This window comes from Dendropsophus ebraccatus, chromosome 7, assembly GCF_027789765.1.
Source record: "Dendropsophus ebraccatus isolate aDenEbr1 chromosome 7, aDenEbr1.pat, whole genome shotgun sequence".
In the NCBI taxonomy this organism is placed as follows: Eukaryota; Metazoa; Chordata; class Amphibia; order Anura; family Hylidae; genus Dendropsophus; species Dendropsophus ebraccatus.
In genome coordinates this window covers 149616048-149634005 of record NC_091460.1, presented here as the reverse complement: position 1 = coordinate 149634005, position 17958 = coordinate 149616048, and the positions used below count along the sequence as shown (strand labels likewise).

The window sequence follows — 17958 nt, the reverse complement described above, 5'->3', positions numbered from 1 at the left end:
AGGACTGAAGCTACATTCACATTGTATGTTATGTCAGTGATCCGTAAAAATGCATCCATAATGCATCTGTAATATTTCTGGTTTTTTTGTAGATCCATAAAAGTGGACAGTACTTGACAACAATAAACAGAATTACAAATCCAATTTTTTTAAGGATGTTACAGAAATAACGTCTATAATGTCCACAAATGATACAGATCCTATATACCTCTATTGGTGTGTCTGTGCCACAATTACAGTCCGTACTTGGGCTTGTCAGTAATATTGGAAGATTACAGATCTGTGAACAGCCCAATAGAAATCAATGGGCACTAAATATCTCTAGTTTTTATTAATATCATATTGGTTTAAAAGAAAAATTTTGATCGCTTTTTATTAATTTTTTCCTGATGTATAGTTTTTTTAAAAATCAGCAAACCTGGTGTTTTTTTTTCATTTACGCCGTTCACCATGCTGGAACAATAATGTTATATTTTAATAGATCAGACAATTCCTCACACTATGCTATGTAATATGTTTTATTTATTTATTTTTTACATATTTATAAAGAGATTTTTAAACTTTTATTGGGGGGTTATTAAGGTTTTTTTTTATTCTTTTAAAAACTTATTTTTTTAAATGACACTTTTTACACTTATATTTTGCTGTTAAACATGCAATCAATAGATTGCATATACTGATGAATACTATGCAATACCATAGCATAGATCAGTGATATGGGCTGTGCATACAGCCTGCCTGAGAGTAGACTCAATGCACAGATGGACAATCCGACAGGTAAGTAGATTACCCCCGCCCTTCAGTACAAGTGATCGGGAACCCCGCTGCTTACTGACTTACTAAAACACTGCAATCTCTATAGATCGCAACGTTTAAGTTGTTAATGACAGGCAGCTGTGTGACCGCTCGCACTACCGCGGTCCCACACACATCAAAAGCTCCTCACTGTCTGCAATGTATATACGCTCCTGGTGCACAGAGCATCTGCAGCAAAAATGTATATATACGAATTGTGGACATGGAGGGGTTAAAAGCTGTAAATGGAAAGCATTTTTTATGACACTGTCATTCCCTTTACTCTGTGTGGTTCTGTGGGGTGGACAATGTCACCTCGGCGGGTCTTCACTGCAGTTGTCCTGCCCATCGGTCATGAAACCTGTCTAGGTGATACTATCCACCCATGAAATTAAGCCATTTTAGAGAAAAGGTTTATACAGGTATATATGGAATGTGCAGCAAACAAGCTCGTGGATGATGCAGAGAACAGCACTTAACTCGAAGAGCCAGGTCTGTCGCTTATTTACTGAGCCTATTGCACAGCTAGATTATCTTGCAGCCCTTTTTATTTTATTTACAGATTCATCAGCCGTGGGCCGCACATCACTATTACACATAACAATGTATCACTATTACACGGAGCCATGTATCACTATTACACATAACAATGTATCACTATTACACGTAGCCATGTATCACTATTACACGTAGCCATGTATCACTATTACACGTAGCCATGTATCACTATTACACATAACAATGTATCACTATTACACAGAGCCATGTATCACTATTACACGGAGCCATGTATCACTATTACACTAAGCCATGTATCACTATTACACGGAGCCATGTATCACTATTACACTGAGCCATGTATCACTATTACACAGAGCCATGTATCACTATTACACGGAGCCATGTATCACTATTACACATAGTCATGTATCACTATTACACGTAGCCATGTATCACTATTACACCTAGCCATGTATCACTATTACACGTAGCCATGTATCACTATTACACGTAGCCATGTGTCACTATTACACGTAGCCATGTGTCACTATTACACGTAGCCATGTGTCACTATTACACGTAGCCATGTGTCACTATTACACGTACTTATGTATCACTATTACACGTAGCCATGTATCACTATTACTCATAGCCATGTATCACTATTACTCATAGCCATGTATCACTATTACTCATAGCCATGTATCACTATTACACGTAGCCATGTATCACTATTACACGTAGCCATGTATCACTATTACTCATAGCCATGTATCACTATTACTCATAGCCATGTATCACTATTACACGGAGCCATGTATCACTATTACACGGAGCCATGTATCACTATTACACAGAGCCATGTATCACTATTACACAGAGCCATGTATCACTATTACACCTAGCCATGTGTCATTATTACTCATAGCCATGTATCACTATTACACGTAGCCATGTATCACTATTACTCATAGCCATGTATCACTATTACTCATAGCCATGTATCACTATTACACGGAGCCATGTATCACTATTACACGGAGCCATGTATCACTATTACACAGAGCCATGTATCACTATTACTCATAGCCATGTATCACTATTACTCATAGCCATGTATCACTATTACTCATAGCCATGTATCACTATTACACGGAGCCATGTATCACTATTACACGGAGCCATGTATCACTATTACACAGAGCCATGTATCACTATTACACGTAGCCATGTATCACTATTACACATAACAATGTATCACTATTACACGTAGCCATGTATCACTATTACACGGAGCCATGTATCACTGTTACAGGTAGCCATGTATCACTATTACACGGAGCCATGTATCACTATTACACGTAGCCATGTATCACTATTACACGGAGCCATGTATCACTATTACACGGAGCCATGTATCACTGTTACAGGTAGCCATGTATCACTATTACACGGAGCCATGTATCACTATTACTCATAGCCATGTATCACTATTACTCGTAGCCATGTATCACTATTACACGGAGCCATGTATCACTATTACTCATAGCCATGTATCACTATTACACATAGCCATGTATCACTATTACACGTAGCCATGTATCACTATTACACGGAGCCATGTATCACTATTACACGGAGCCATGTATCACTATTACACGTAGCCATGTATCACTATTACACGGAGCCATGTATCACTATTACTCATAGCCATGTATCACTATTACACATAGCCATGTATCACTATTACACCTAGCCATGTATCACTATTACACCTAGCCATGTGTCACTATTACACCTAGCCATGTATCACTATTACACGTAGCCATGTATCACTATTACACGTAGCCATGTGTCACTATTACACGTAGCCATGTGTCACTATTACACGTAGCCATGTATCACTATTATACGTAGCCATGTATCACTATTACACCTAGCCATGTATCACTATTACACGTAGCCATGTGTCACTATTACACGTAGCCATGTGTCACTATTACACGTAGCCATGTATCACTATTACACGTAGCCATGTATCACTATTACACGCAGCCATGTATCACTATTACACGTAGCCATGTATCACTATTACACGTAGCCATGTGTCACTATTACACGTAGCCATGTGTCACTATTACACGTAGCCATGTATCACTATTATACGTAGCCATGTATCACTATTACACCTAGCCATGTATCACTATTACACATAGCCATGTGTCACTATTACACGTAGCCATGTGTCACTATTACACGCAGCCATGTATCACTATTGCACGTAGCCATGTATCACTATTACACGGAGCCATGTATCACTATTACACGTAGCCATGTATCACTATTACACGTAGCCATGTATCACTATTACACGTAGCCATGTATCACTATTACACGTAGCCATGCGTCACTATTACACGGAGCCATGTATCACTATTACACCTAGCCATGTGTCACTATTACACGTAGCCATGTGTCACTATTACACGGAGCCATGTATCACTATTACACGTAGCCATGTGTGACTATTACACGGAGCCATGTGTCACTATTACACGTAGCCATGTATCACTATTACACGTAGCCATGTATCACTATTACACATAACAATGTATCACTATTACACCTAGCCATGTATCACTATTACTCATAGCCATGTATCACTATTACTCATAGCCATGTATCACTATTACGCGGAGCCATGTATCACTATTACACGGAGCCATGTATCACTATTACACGGAGCCATGTATCACTATTACACGTAGCCATGTATCACTATTACACGTAGCCATGTATCACTATTACACGTAGCCATGTATCACTATTACACGTAGCCATGTATCACTATTACATGGAGCCATGTATCATTATTACATGGAGCCATGTATCACTATTACACGTAGTGATGCACACACAGCATCCGACGATTTTAGGTCAGGACTTGATCAACTGATGGACGTTATCCTTGCACGAAACAATGATCTGCTGATTGCTCTGATTTGGCAGATTATCACTCCGTGTAATAGGGCCCTTACGGTGTGTGTGAAGCAAAGTTGAGTATCAGAAAAATTTAACTTTATATAGACTGTTGTGATAGGCTTACTTTCTTACTACCTCATATGAAGGCTGAAACAACTCTCATTATCTCTCAGTATATATTACATATGTATCAGGTGCAATTATTAAAGGTTACTATTGACAAGCCATTCATTGCTATGACAGAAAGTAATCACCTGGAATCAGTTTCCTTCTTGCCATTGCAGCTGCTCTGTGAGTCTCAAATTCTACAAAAGCAAAGCCTCTGTTTTTGGTCTTGTCACTTGCACTGGGGTACACAATGACATCCATTACTCCTTCTGCAACTTTCTTCATTTCCTCCAAAATGTCCTCCTTCCTCTTTTCTTTTGGAATGCCCCCGATAAAGAGCCTGCAGTTGTCCAAACTGACACAAACTCCAAGGACTTTGCCAGGACGGATCTCATAATTATTTAGCAATCGTATAGCTAGCAAGGCGTCATCCTTATTTGTATACATAACAAAGGCATAGCCTCTGTTCTCCCCACTAAATTCCATCATTAACCTAAATTCATAGATTCTTCCAGCTTGTTCAAATATTGGCACGAGTTCATCTTCATACATGTCACGGGGAATCTTTCCAACAAACACTTCACAACCTCGTGGTGGAGGTGGACCTTCCCAACCTGGAAGAAATTACCTAAATATCAGATATGTTTTAAGTCAGAGGCCATTACAATATACATATACAGTGTTTTTTTCCAATTATTTTGCTTTGTCCTAAACACTTAACCCCTTCAGGACCGGGCTAATTTACGTTTTTGCTTTCGTTTTTTCCTCCTTGTGCTTAAAAGGCCATTTTTTCATCAAGGGACCCACATGAGCCCTCATTTTTTGCGCCACTAATTGTACTTTGCAATGTCAGGCTTAATTTTTGCATAAAGTATGCTGCAAAACCAGAAAAAAATAAATGTGTAGTGAAATTGAAAAAAAAAAAGATTTTTTTTTTAAATTGGGGAGAATTTGTGTTTACGCCGTTCGCCCTACGGTAAAACTGTCTTGTTATATATGTTCCTCAAGTTGTAACTATTACAACAATATGTAACTTGTGTAACTTCTATTTTATTTGATGGCTTTTAAAAAATTAAAATCTTAAAAAAAAAAAAATAAAGGCTTATAGCGCTTTATCCTTTGGTTTATGGCACTGTGTGAGGTGTCATTTTTTGCGACCTGATCTGTTCTATCTATCTGTACCTTGATTGCACATATGCAACCTTTTGATTACAATTTTTCTGGATTTGATGTAACCAAAAATGTGCAATTTTGCGAGGAATTTTTTTGCGCAAACTTTTATTAGGGGAGGGGATTTTGTTATTAATAAAAAATTATTTTTTACACACATACTGGAAGTCCCCCTGGGGTTAGAGTTATTTCCCCTGGGGGAATTCTAGTATCACTGCTCTGATCTCTCATTGAGTATAGATATACTGCATAGATCAATGAGATCAGCTGCTGCAGCCGAAAGCAATAGAATGCAGAGCCGCGATCAGCGCATACCCTCCTCCGCAATCACGTCGCAAGGGGGCGATCCCACCACTAGGGATGGGGAAAAGCAGCATTTTAAATGCAGCTGTCAATTTTGACAGCTGCATTTAAAAGGCTAATAGCCATGAGGAATAGCACTTGAAGGGAACCTGACGGCCTGCCTGTACCCACCCCACTCCTGAACAGGGCCGCACATACATACCCGCTCCAGCATGTCCCGGTGCGTGTCCCACTGCAGAGATCTGGCCAGCAGCTCATCTGCATGCAGAACCCGCACCGGGACATGCTGGAGCGGGTATGTATGTGCGGCCCTGTTCAGGAGTGGGGTGGGTACAGGCAGGCCGTCAGGTTCCCTTCAAGTGCTATTCATCTCTTAGGCATTATTCACATCATGGTAGGGATATATGTCACACAAAAGTTACCCTTTAGGCACAACTTTATAAATGACTCCAACCAACACCAGAGGACAGTAAATCTGGAGTATATTAAAGGGGAACTCCGGGTAGGGGTTAAAAAAAATTAAACTTCTGCAGAAGCATATAACAATACTTACCTATCTATCCCAGTTTTGAAACTACCAAAAATCCATTTGTTTTGGGGCTTTTTGTTCTGTTTTGTGTTTCTGTACTTCCTGGTTGAGCAGATGTACTCAGTACTACAGGTTCCAGAATGCAATGCTTTCCCTCAGTTGTTCCATCACAGTACCCCACCCTGCACATTCCCCGCCCAAATCTGTTGCAGAACATCTAGGCTGTGTTCACACATTGCAGTTTCCTTGTGTTACTGAATTATTTGCAGTACTTTATCATTTCATTGTGGTCTTACCCGCACAGTGCTGTATTCTCTACCGGTAATGCTGATATTGGAATAAAGCAAAGAACTTTTTAAATTTAATTTTTAATTTTTTTCTTTTCATCTCCACTCACATATTATGATCAAGCATCTTTTATCTTTGAAGTTGATTCCCACAATAAGGAAATTATCCCATATTATCTTACATGGGATATACTGTTTATGCCTTGTTTTTTGTGCAGGTGGGATTGGCAGTGCCGGCTCTTATCCTCTCTGCTGTCTATTTGTGTTACTGCATCATTTTTGTGCAGATACTGCAGTACTCCAACAGTGCAGACACTCCAACATATGTGAACACAGCCCTAATTTCTCTGTAGACTTTTGCAGAATCAGCGAAAGTTGAAACACCTGCTGAGACTAGCAGACACACACAATGTGAGAGGCATGGAATATTTGTCTCCTAAGGGGGGACAGCAGAAAGAGCAGGAGACAATGTGGATTGACACAGAGGCAATTTTATTTCACTTCCTGGATTTCTATCAGCTACCAGTGTGACAGAACCGCACAGATACAGTAATACATTGTATAGACACATCTATATAATTTTTAATGTACTTTTAATAGAAAACAAGTTTTTCTTATCTGGAGTTCCCCTTTAAGAGTTCTCCTGACGTATATACTATGCCTTTCCTATTTCCCTAAGCCTTGCATAGATTCTCCAAAGGAAGAACAGCGCTCTCTAGTGAAAAGACAAGGACAGGAAGGTGTGATTGTCTCCAAGTGATCTACAAACATTTCCCGTGATAAAATATCAAGCTAAAACTATCTGCTGCTCATTTAAAAAAATGACGGGGGCCAATGAGCATGGATCTGCAGCAACATCATCTTCTCACTTATATATATAAAGACCGACTGGATACCAGACTAGTGACCTTATTAGCATGCTGGTTTAACTCTTCTTTCCAGAGTGCACAGCTTAGAGGGAACACCAGACAACATGCAGCGCTAGATGAAGGCATAAAGTGACAGCATACCTGGAGGAGGACCACCAAACTTGCGCTGCCCATTCTCTTGTACCATATTGTAACCAGTTTTTTCCATTAAAGCAAGCAAAGCAGATACATTCTGAGGTCCAATACTGGATTTGCCACATCCACCCAGAATGTCTGAACATTCTTCACTCATGTCAGCAAAGTCATCTAGAAAAGATTACAACCATTAATATAGCAAACCAGTGCATGCAGGGAAAGAACTAAACAGGCTATTAGGATTCCACAATTTCCATTAATAGTTGTAGAGGATTTTCATGTATTACATACAAGTTACCTTTGCTATGATGGGTATTCCCATCTGGGCATTTATAACATATCCTGAGGAGCTCTGCATCTCGTATGGGATCCCCCTGGCAGCATAGGGAAAGCAGGGACAGGGATGGAGTCCAACAAGTGTGGCCAAGAGTTTATCATGATGTAACTTATGCAAGCTCAGAGCTGGAGTAGATTTCGGAGGCTGTGGCAAGGCTCCCCATATTCGCCAGCTTATTGACATATATGTGGCAGCAGGGATTTAGCTGAGACTAATGTACAGACTTGCCTGTTTCCCCCCCCCTCCCCCCCCATTATCTCTGCAGTGCAGTTAGTGGCTCGTTGTTCTGTGGACGGACAATACAATATAACAGATGTAGAATTTTTCTCAATGCTTCACAAGTTTTGCACAATATAACACTATGGAGTGCTGTGGAATCTGTTGGTGCTGCTATTATTATTGTGAATAGGGTCTGCTACAGTGGGTTTCTCAGGATCACTGGGCGTCATACCCTAACAACATGCCGTCCCTTTACAACGTTGAGACCTCCCTTTAGGCCGCATTACTACATCTGCAGTCAGGAATACTATGCGCTGCCGTCCTGCAGTCGTCCTGCACTCTCTCCTCTCCTGTGTAGATGTCTCGGAGATGGACAGCATGTGATCTCCTTCTCCTCTGTGTAGATGCCTCTGCAGCTGGTCCACTGTATTTGCTGCCCTTTGCTCCCCTTGGAGATGGACAGCATGTGATGATAATAATAATAATTATAATTTTTATTTATATAGCGCCAACAGATTCAGCAGCACTTTATAATTCTGGGGGTACATACATAGACAAAAAATAGACATTACAGAGATATACATATAATTATCCATACATGAGGAGTGAGGTCCCTGCTCGCATGCATGAGCTTACACACTATCGGGAGGGGGGTGTGAGACAGAATGGCAAAGTGCATCATCGTTCTTATGGTCCGGCCATCATTATAAATAAGACAGTGCAGGTAAGGGAGGTGAATCGGTCACCAGCCAATGCCTGCATGCACAGGTCTAAGTGCTTAAATGCTTGGTGTGTGTGTGTGTGTGTGTGTGTGTGTGTGTGTGCGTGGTGGAGGTGTGTGTTTGTGTGTTTTTGTGTTTGTGTGTGGGGGGGGGGGGGTTTGAGGGTAGCAGTCAAAATTAGGTAACCTGGTAAGCCTGCTTGAGTAGATGTGTTTTGAGGGCCCATTTGAAGCTTTGTGTATTGGAGGTGAGTCTGACAGTCTTGGGTAATGGATTCCATAGAACTGGTGCAGCTCGGGTGACGTCCTGGAGACGGAAGTGAGAGGTGCGGATTAAGGTGGATGTTACTCGTAAGTCGTTAGAGGAGCGTAAGGCACGGGTAGGGCGGTAGACAGATGAGGGAGGAGATATAGGGAGGTGCAGCAGTGTGGAGAGCCTTGTGGGTGAGCAGGAGGACTTTGTATTGTATCCTGTGTTTAATAGGGAGCCAATGTAGTGACTGGCACAGGAGGGAGCATCTGTATAGCGGCTCGATAGGGAGATGAGCCTGGCCGCTGCATTGAGAATGGACTGGAGAGAGGAGAGTTTAGAGGAAGGAAGGCCGGTTAGTAAGGAATTGCAGTAGTCTAGACAGGAATGAATAAGAGCGACAATGAGAGTTTTAGTAGATTCAACAGTAAGGAAGGGACGGTTGTTTTTAAGGCCGGCTCTGCTCTTCTTTAAGTCTCAGTAGTAAAATTCAAAATATTTATTTAATTAATTTTTATTTATTATATATATTTTTATTCTTTTTTTTTTTTTCTTAGTATTCTTTATGATTATTATTATTTAAGTTTTAATTTTTATTTGATTTCACTTATTTATTTATTTTTATAACACCTGAAGTGTGGAGGGATGATTTGGAATGGAAGCTGACGGGGGGACCATAATTTATCATGATAAATGGTGGATGAGGCCCTTCCGGAAGTTTAGTTGAGTGTATGGAGCACTGGTGGTCTACCTGAGTGGGCTTTCCTGTGCTCCAGGAAGGAATGGTTGGTGGGAAAGGCTCTGCTGGGCAGAACGGCTCCGGAGATGGGGCGGTTCGGCCAGAGAGGGTACCCTGAATGGATGGAATTACCAGGTGGATAAAGAACAGAAGTATATCGCTGTAATCTAGCAGTCTCGTTTATTTTTAGTTTAATTATTTATTTATTTTGTTTGTTTTCTTTCCCTTTTGTGTTTTGTTTCCCCCCCCCCCCTTTCTCTTTCCTCTTCTTTGGGGAGTGAAATGTAGGCAAGGGGAGCGGAGCTCTGTTGAGGGACAACCGAGTCTGCTGGCTAAGTGTTGACTTTATAATTTTTCAATTAAGTTAGTTTGTTGTGCTCTCCCGACGGTGTCTGGATTCTGCGGTTAGTATAGTGGTGGTGTTAGTAAACTGGGATATATTGTTGGTAAGGGGAAGATTTTAGATAGTTCCTGGTAAAGGGATGGATTGAGCCCCCTGGTGAAATCCCCTCCGGATCATATTGCTGTTTGGTTATGGTTTATAATGGATGGTAATGAACTAGACCGGGTATATTTAGCTGATGGAGATAGTATGGGGTAGGATGTGGATCATTGAGGCTTTAACATGATTTTGTACTATGAAAATTTAAAGGAGAAGTCCGGCGAAAATTATTTTTTTTATATGTTATTACTTATGGAAAGTTATACAATTTTCTAATGTACATTAATTATGGGAAATGCTCATATACTGCTATTTCCCTTAATTTATATCAGGAAGTGTTAGAATTATCTCTGAAGCAGTGACGTCACGACCAACGGTGTAATTCCTATGGAGTGTCCAGCAGGGGGCGCTCTATATATAGAAGTCAATGAGTACCATTGACTTCTATATATAGTGCGCCCCTGCTGGACACTCCATAGGAATTACAGTGTATGTAATGTAATGTAATGCACTGTACTGTTGTGACTTTATGAATATATTTATGGAATACTTTGGGGAGCAAGTGTCCTTGCTCCCCAAAGTATCCCATAAATGTATTCAATGAATACATTTGCAGGGCACCGAGCAGGGAGGGAGAGAGGTGCCATCTACCTCCCCCCTCCTTGCTCGGTGCTGGGAACATATACAAAGTACTACTCCCCCATTATCTGCAGATAATGGGGGAGTAGTACCTGTGCTATCCCTATCACCGCCCGCGCCGCCGCCGCTCACACAGGGGCTGCTATTCATCGCGCCGCTGATCGCCCGCGCCGCTCCTAACTACCCGCCGCTCGCTCGCCCCGTTCCTGGCCGCCGCTCTCTGCTCATGCCGGCCGCGTTAGCCCGCCCCCCACCCCGGCCGGGGACACCAGGAAGCGCCGTGCTCCCGGCCGGGGTGGGGGTGGGCTGACGCGGCCGGCATGAGCAGAGAGCGGCGGCCAGGAACGGGGCGGGCGAGCGGGCGGGTAGTTAGGAGCGTCCCGGGCGGCGGGGAATCAGCGGCGCGATGAATAGCAGCCCCTGTGTGAGCGGCGGCGGCGGCGCGGGCGGTGATAGGGATAGCACAGGTACTACTCCCCCATTATCTGCAGATAATGGGGGAGTAGTACTTTGTATATGTTCCCAGCACCGAGCAGGGAAAGGGGAGGTAGATGGCACCTCTCTCCCTCCCTGCTCGGTGCCCTGCAAATGTATTCATTGAATACATTTATGGGATACTTTGGGGAGCAAGGACACTTGCTCCCCAAAGTATTCCATAAATGTATTCATAAAGTCACAACAGTACAGTGCATTACATTACATTACATACACTGTAATTCCTATGGAGTGTCCAGCAGGGGCGCACTATATATAGAAGTCAATGGTACTCATTGACTTCTATATATAGAGCGCCCCCTGCTGGACACTCCATAGGAATTACACCGTTGGTCGTGACGTCACTGCTTCAGAGATAATTCTAACACTTCCTGATACACTAAATTAAGGGAAATAGCAGTATATGAGCATTTCCCATAATTAATGTACATTACAAAATTGTATAACTTTCCATAAGTAATAACATATAAAAAAATATTTTTCGCCGGACTTCTCCTTTAACCTCTTAAGGACATATGACGTAACGGTACGTCATATGTCCGCACTTGCACTTCAAAGCGGGGCCGCGCTATGCTGCAGAGATCTCAATGAGAGATCCAAGTGAATATACTAGAAGAACTAAAAAAAAAAAAAAAAAGTGTTGTTAATAGTAAAAAGCCCCTCCCCTAATAAAAGTCTGAATCACCCCCCTTTTCCCAGGTTTTAAATAAAAGTAAACAAATAAATAAATAAATAAACATGTTTGCTATCGCCGCGTGCGTAATCACCCGAACTATTAATTAATCACATTCCTGATCTCGTACGGTAAACGGCGTCAGCGCAAAAAAATCCCAAAGTGCAAAATTGCGCATTTTTGGTCGCATCAAATCCAGAAAAAATGTAATATAAAGCGATCAAAAAGTCGTATATGCGCAATCAAGGTACCGATAGAAAGATCACATCATGGCGCAAAAACTGACACCTGACACAGCCCTATAGACCAAAGGATAAAAGCGCTATAAGCCTGGGAATGGAGCGATTTTAAGGAACGTATATTGGTTAACAACGGTTTGAATTTTTTACAGGCCATCAGATACAATATAAGTTATACATGTTATATATCGTTTTAATCGTAACGACTTGAGGAACATGCATAACAAGTCAGTTTTACCCCAGGGCGAATGGCGTAAAAACACATTTCCCCCAAATAAAAGAAATGCGTTTTTTTTTTCAACTTCACCACACTGAATTTTTTTCTGGTTTCGCAGTGTACTTTATGCAAAAATTCAGCCTGTAATTGCAAAGTACAATTAGTGACGCAAAAAATAAGGGGTCATGTGGGTTTCTAGGTGGAAAAATGCAAGTGCTATGACCTTTTAAACACAAGGAGGAAAAACCGAAAACGTAAAAACGAAAATGGGCCATGTCCTTAAAGGGTTAATAAAGTTAAAAAAAATTAAATAAAAAAAAAAACAGTAAGGAAGGGACGGCTGGGCCTGGGCGGCTGTTCCACTGTCTCTGCTACCCTCAGAGATGGAGAGCATGTGATCTCTGTCTCCTCTGTGCGCCTGGTTTGCTGTTCTATGTGTTTGCTATCCAAGCCCACAGAAGACATCAAGTGGCTGCTAGAGATGGGGAAACTGGTTCTCATCTCTGTGGATGTGCACACCAGCACTTTGCCTGTCTTCTTTATGGCCACTATTTCCTGTGCATAGCTGCAGCGTCTATCACAGGAGGGGTGGGATGGCATGAGGTGCGCTGCCTGCCAGGAAGTTATAAGCTATAGCAGTGAGCTGGCAGCATATGGATACAGGGATCAGAGTGGTGAGAAACAATGGGAACAGTCCCAGATACATATTGGTACATGAGTGCCGAAGGGACCTATATGGGAATGATGCATTTCTATTTTAGCTGATCACCCCTTTATGACAAGGAAAAACCATTGTGTTTTACAGCAGCTGCTTATAAAGCACAATGTAAAAGAAGAGATGTGGAGTCGGAGTCGCTGCTTATAAAGCACAATGTAAAAGAAGAGATGTGGAGTCGGAGTCGCTGCTTATAAAGCACAATGTAAAAGCAGAGATGTGGAGTCGGAGTCGCTGCTTATAAAGCACAATGTAAAAGCAGAGATGTGGAGTCGGAGTCGCTGCTTATAAAGCACAATGTAAAAGCAGAGATGTGGAGTCGGAGTCGCTGCTTATAAAGCACAATGTAAAACCAGAGATGTGGAGTCGGAGTCGCTGCTTATAAAGCACAATGTAAAACCAGAGATGTGGAGTCGGAGTCGCTGCTTATAAAGCACAATGTAAAACCAGGGCTGTGGAGTCGGAGTCGCTGCTTATAAAGCACAATGTAAAACCAGGGCTGTGGAGTCGGAGTCGCTGCTTATAAAACACAATGTAAAACCAGGGCTGTGGAGTCGGAGTCGCTGCTAGTTAACCCCCCAGTAATGTCCCTGGTAGTCTAGTTAACCCCCCAGTAATGTCCCTGGTAGTTTAGTTAACCCCCCCTGTGATGTCCCTGGTAGTCTAGTTAACCCCCCAGTAATGTCCCTGGTAGTTTAGTTAACCCCCCTGTGATGTCCCTGGTAGTCTATTTGATCCCCAGTGGCTGTACCAAATAAAAAAATAAACATCCCACTCACCTTTCCTCCGCTCCCACGTTGCCCTGGTCCTCTTCTCTAGTCTGTGTCGGTCTTCCTCTGCAAGGGCGCGCAATGAAATGATGTGACGTGCGCCGCTTTGGTGGGGAAGGAGGCTGCGCGCACAGAATCCTCCTGTGTCTGGCACAGGACGGTGCTCTGAGTGTCGGCTCTTTCCCCACCAGAGCGGTGCACATCACAGGAGAGCCGCGGGCCGCATCGGGATGTCTCAGGGGCCTGATGCGGCCCACGGGCCGGAGGTTCCCCATCCCTGATTTAGAGGCTGTGCAGTATGCACTAACACAGAGATTACCATTTCAATACTGGATTTGGAGGATGTAGAGGCTGTGGAGCCTGCAGAGGATGTAGAACAGCGGTGGGGAACCTCCGGCCCGAGACCTCCCGATGCGGCCCGCGGCTCCCCTGTGATGTGCGGCGCTCTGGTGGGGAAAGAGCCGGCATACACAGCATCCTGCCTCACAGCTGCCAGACACAGGAGGATACTGTGAGTGCCGTCCCCTTCCCCACCAGAGCGCCGCACGTCTTCCTTCTCCTGCGGGCCACGCGCGATGACATCATTTCATCACGCGCCGCCTGCAGGAGAAGACCGGCACAGGGTAGAGGGGAGAGAAGAGGACCTGGGCAGCGTGGGAGCAGAGAAAAGGTGAGTGGGATGTTTTTTTTTTGTTTATTTAGGACAGGCACTGGGGGGTTAACTAGGCTACCAGGGACATGACTGGGGGGTTAACTACAATAGCAGGGGCCCTAGGGTGCTGCAATCCCATGCTACTTACTGCCACACACGGTATGCGGCCCTTGAATGATTTTATTAATGCCCGACCGGCCCTCAACATGGAAAAGGTTTCCCACCTCTGATGCAGAGGCCGTGGAGCATGTGGAGGCTGTGGAGCATGCATAGGATGTGGAGGCTGTGGAGCACGTAGAGGCTGTGGAGCACGTAGAGGCTGTGGAGCACGTAGAGGCTGTGGAGCACGTAGAGGCTGTGGAGCACGTAGAGGCTGTGGAGCACGTAGAGGCTGTGGAGCACGTAGAGGCTGTGGAGCACGTAGAGGCTGTGGAGCACGTAGAGGCTGTGGAGCACGTAGAGGCTGTGGAGGACGTAGAGGCTGTGGAGCATGTAGAGGCTGTGGAGCATGTAGAGGCTGTGGAGCATGTAGAGGCTGTGGAGCATGTAGAGGCTGTGGAGCATGTAGAGGCTGTGGAGCATGTAGAGGCTGTGGAGCATGTAGAGGCTGTGGAGCATGTAGAGGCTGTGGAGCATGTAGAGGCTGTGGAGCATGTAGAGGCTGTGGAGCATGTAGAGGCTGTGGAGCATGTAGAGGCTGTGGAGCATGTAGAGGCTGTGGAGCATGTAGAGGCTGTGGAGCATGTAGAGGCTGTGGAGCATGTAGAGGCTGTGGAGCATGTAGAGGCTGTGGAGCATGTAGAGGCTGTGGAGGATGTAGAGGCTGTGGAGCATGTAGAGGCTGTGGAGCATGTAGAGGCTGTGGAGGATGTAGAGGCTGTGGAGGATGTAGAGGCTGTGGAGGATGTAGAGGATGTAGAGGCTGTGGAGGATGTAGAGGCTGTGGAGGATGTAGAGGCTGTGGAGGATGTAGAGGCTGTGGAGCATGTAGAGGCTGTGGAGGATGTAGAGGCTGTGGAGGATGTAGAGGCTGTAGAGGCTGTGGAGGATGTAGAGGCTGTGGAGCATGTAGAGGCTGTGGAGCATGTAGAGGCTGTGGAGCATGTAGAGGCTGTGGAGCATGTAGAGGCTGTGGAGCATGTAGAGGCTGTGGAGGATGTAGAGGCTGTGGAGCATGTAGAGGATGTGGAGCATGTAGAGGCTGTGGAGCATGTAGAGGCTGTGGAGGATGTAGAGGCTGTGGAGCATGTAGAGGATGTAGAGGCTGTGGAGCATGTAGAGGCTGTGGAGCATGTGGAGGATGTAGAGGCTGTGGAGGATGTAGAGGCTGTGGAGGATGTAGAGGATGTGGAGGATGTAGAGGCTGTGGAGCATGTAGAGGCTGTGGAGCATGTAGAGGCTGTGGAGCATGTAGAGGCTGTGGAGCATGTAGAGGCTGTGGAGCATGTAGAGGCTGTGGAGCATGTAGAGGCTGTGGAGCATGTAGAGGCTGTGGAGCATGTAGAGGCTGTGGAGGATGTAGAGGCTGTGGAGCATGTAGAGGATGTAGAGGCTGTGGAGGATGTAGAGGCTGTGGAGGATGTAGAGGCTGTGGAGGATGTAGAGGATGTAGAGCATGTGGAGGATGTAGAGGCTGTGGAGCATGTAGAGGCTGTGGAGCATGTAGAGGATGTAGAGGCTGTAGAGCATGTGGAGCATGTAGAGGCTGTGGAGGATGTAGAGGCTGTGGAGCATGTAGAGGCTGTGGAGCATGTAGAGGCTGTGGAGGATGTGGAGGATGTAGAGGCTGTGGAGGATGTAGAGGCTGTGGAGCATGTAGAGGCTGTGGAGCATGTAGAGGCTGTGGAGCATGTAGAGGATGTAGAGGCTGTAGAGCATGTGGAGCATGTAGAGGCTGTGGAGGATGTAGAGGCTGTGGAGCATGTAGAGGCTGTGGAGCATGTAGAGGCTGTGGAGGATGTAGAGGCTGTGGAGGATGTAGAGGCTGTGGAGGATGTAGAGGCTGTGGAGGATGTAGAGGCTGTGGAGGATGTAGAGGATGTGGAGGATGTAGAGGCTGTGGAGGATGTAGAGGCTGTGGAGGCTGTAGTAACACGGAGATTACTCTTTAAGCACTGGCTGTGAGGTATTAGAATGGACAAGTCATGGAGCAGCCGCCATGACACTGATGTAGTGTGTCCTTCCCGGGTCCTCCATGAGGTAAGAGCAGGTTATCACAGAGCAGCAGGTCAGCACTGACCTCACAGCTACCTAGCGCCCCTCTCTGGACCAACACCATACAACAGTGTATCCGGGTGGACAGCCATTACTGAGAACAACCGTCCAGCTCTACTAACCCAGCGTGTGTCTCCGCACGATGCTCATTGCGGCTCCGCGGACACAGAACTCAATGGCAGACGAGGCCGATCCCAGCGTAATAACCGGCGACGCCACAGCACCGCGCGGGAGACAGACGGAGCTCCGCCCACTGCTCCTCACAGCGTACAGCGCGCTCCCAGAGGGCAGCGCGGCACCAGGGCTCTGAGGCGCCCGCCGGCGGGAAATCCTCTCAGTGGGCTGCCTGTGGGAGAGCGCCCCCTCTGTGTGCACTGACTATAGAGAGCGCCCCCTCTCTGTGCACTGACTATAGAGAGCGCCCCCTCTCTGTGCACTGACTATAGAGAGCGCCCCCTCTGTGTGCACTGACTATAGAGAGCGCCCCCTCTCTGTGCACTGACTATAGAGAGCGCCCCCTCTCTGTGCACTGACTATAGAGAGCGCCCCCTCTCTGTGCACTGACTATAGAGAGCGCCCCCTCTCTGTGCACTGACTATAGAGAGCGCCCCTCTCTGTACACTGACTATAGAGAGCGCCCCCTCTCTGTGCACTGACTATAGAGAGCGCCCCCTCTCTGTGCACTGACTATAGAGAGCGCCCCCTCTGTGTGCACTGACTATAGAGAGCGCCCCCCCTCTGTGCACTGACTATAGAGAGCGCCCCCTCTCTGTGCACTGACTATAGAGAGCGCCCCCTCTCTGTGCACTGACTATAGAGAGCGCCCCCTCTCTGTGCACTGACTATAGAGAGCGCCCCCTCTCTGTGCACTGACTATAGAGAGCGCCCCCTCTCTGTGCACTGACCATAGAGAGCGCCCCCTCTCTGTGCACTGACTATAGAGAGCGCCCCCTCTGT

At 45.2% G+C, this 17958-nt stretch overlaps 1 protein-coding gene across 3 annotated transcripts in view; it reads right to left on the bottom strand.

Annotated features, from left to right (window-relative positions):
• The window catches only part of RBM46 (RNA binding motif protein 46), a 30661-nt gene extending 13365 nt beyond the window's left edge, over positions 1-17296 (bottom strand). The window contains exons 1-3 of one of the 3 annotated variants that reach the window (XM_069976897.1): positions 17124-17296; positions 7686-7850; positions 4533-5000 (exon numbers count right to left, since the gene is read on the bottom strand). In XM_069976897.1, the coding sequence (XP_069832998.1) occupies positions 4533-5000; positions 7686-7850; positions 17124-17151 (661 nt within the window). In that variant the 5' untranslated portion in view covers positions 17152-17296. The other 2 variants (XM_069976896.1, XM_069976895.1) reach the window with 2 other exon arrangements.
• Between the last annotated feature and the right edge of the window lie 662 nt (positions 17297-17958).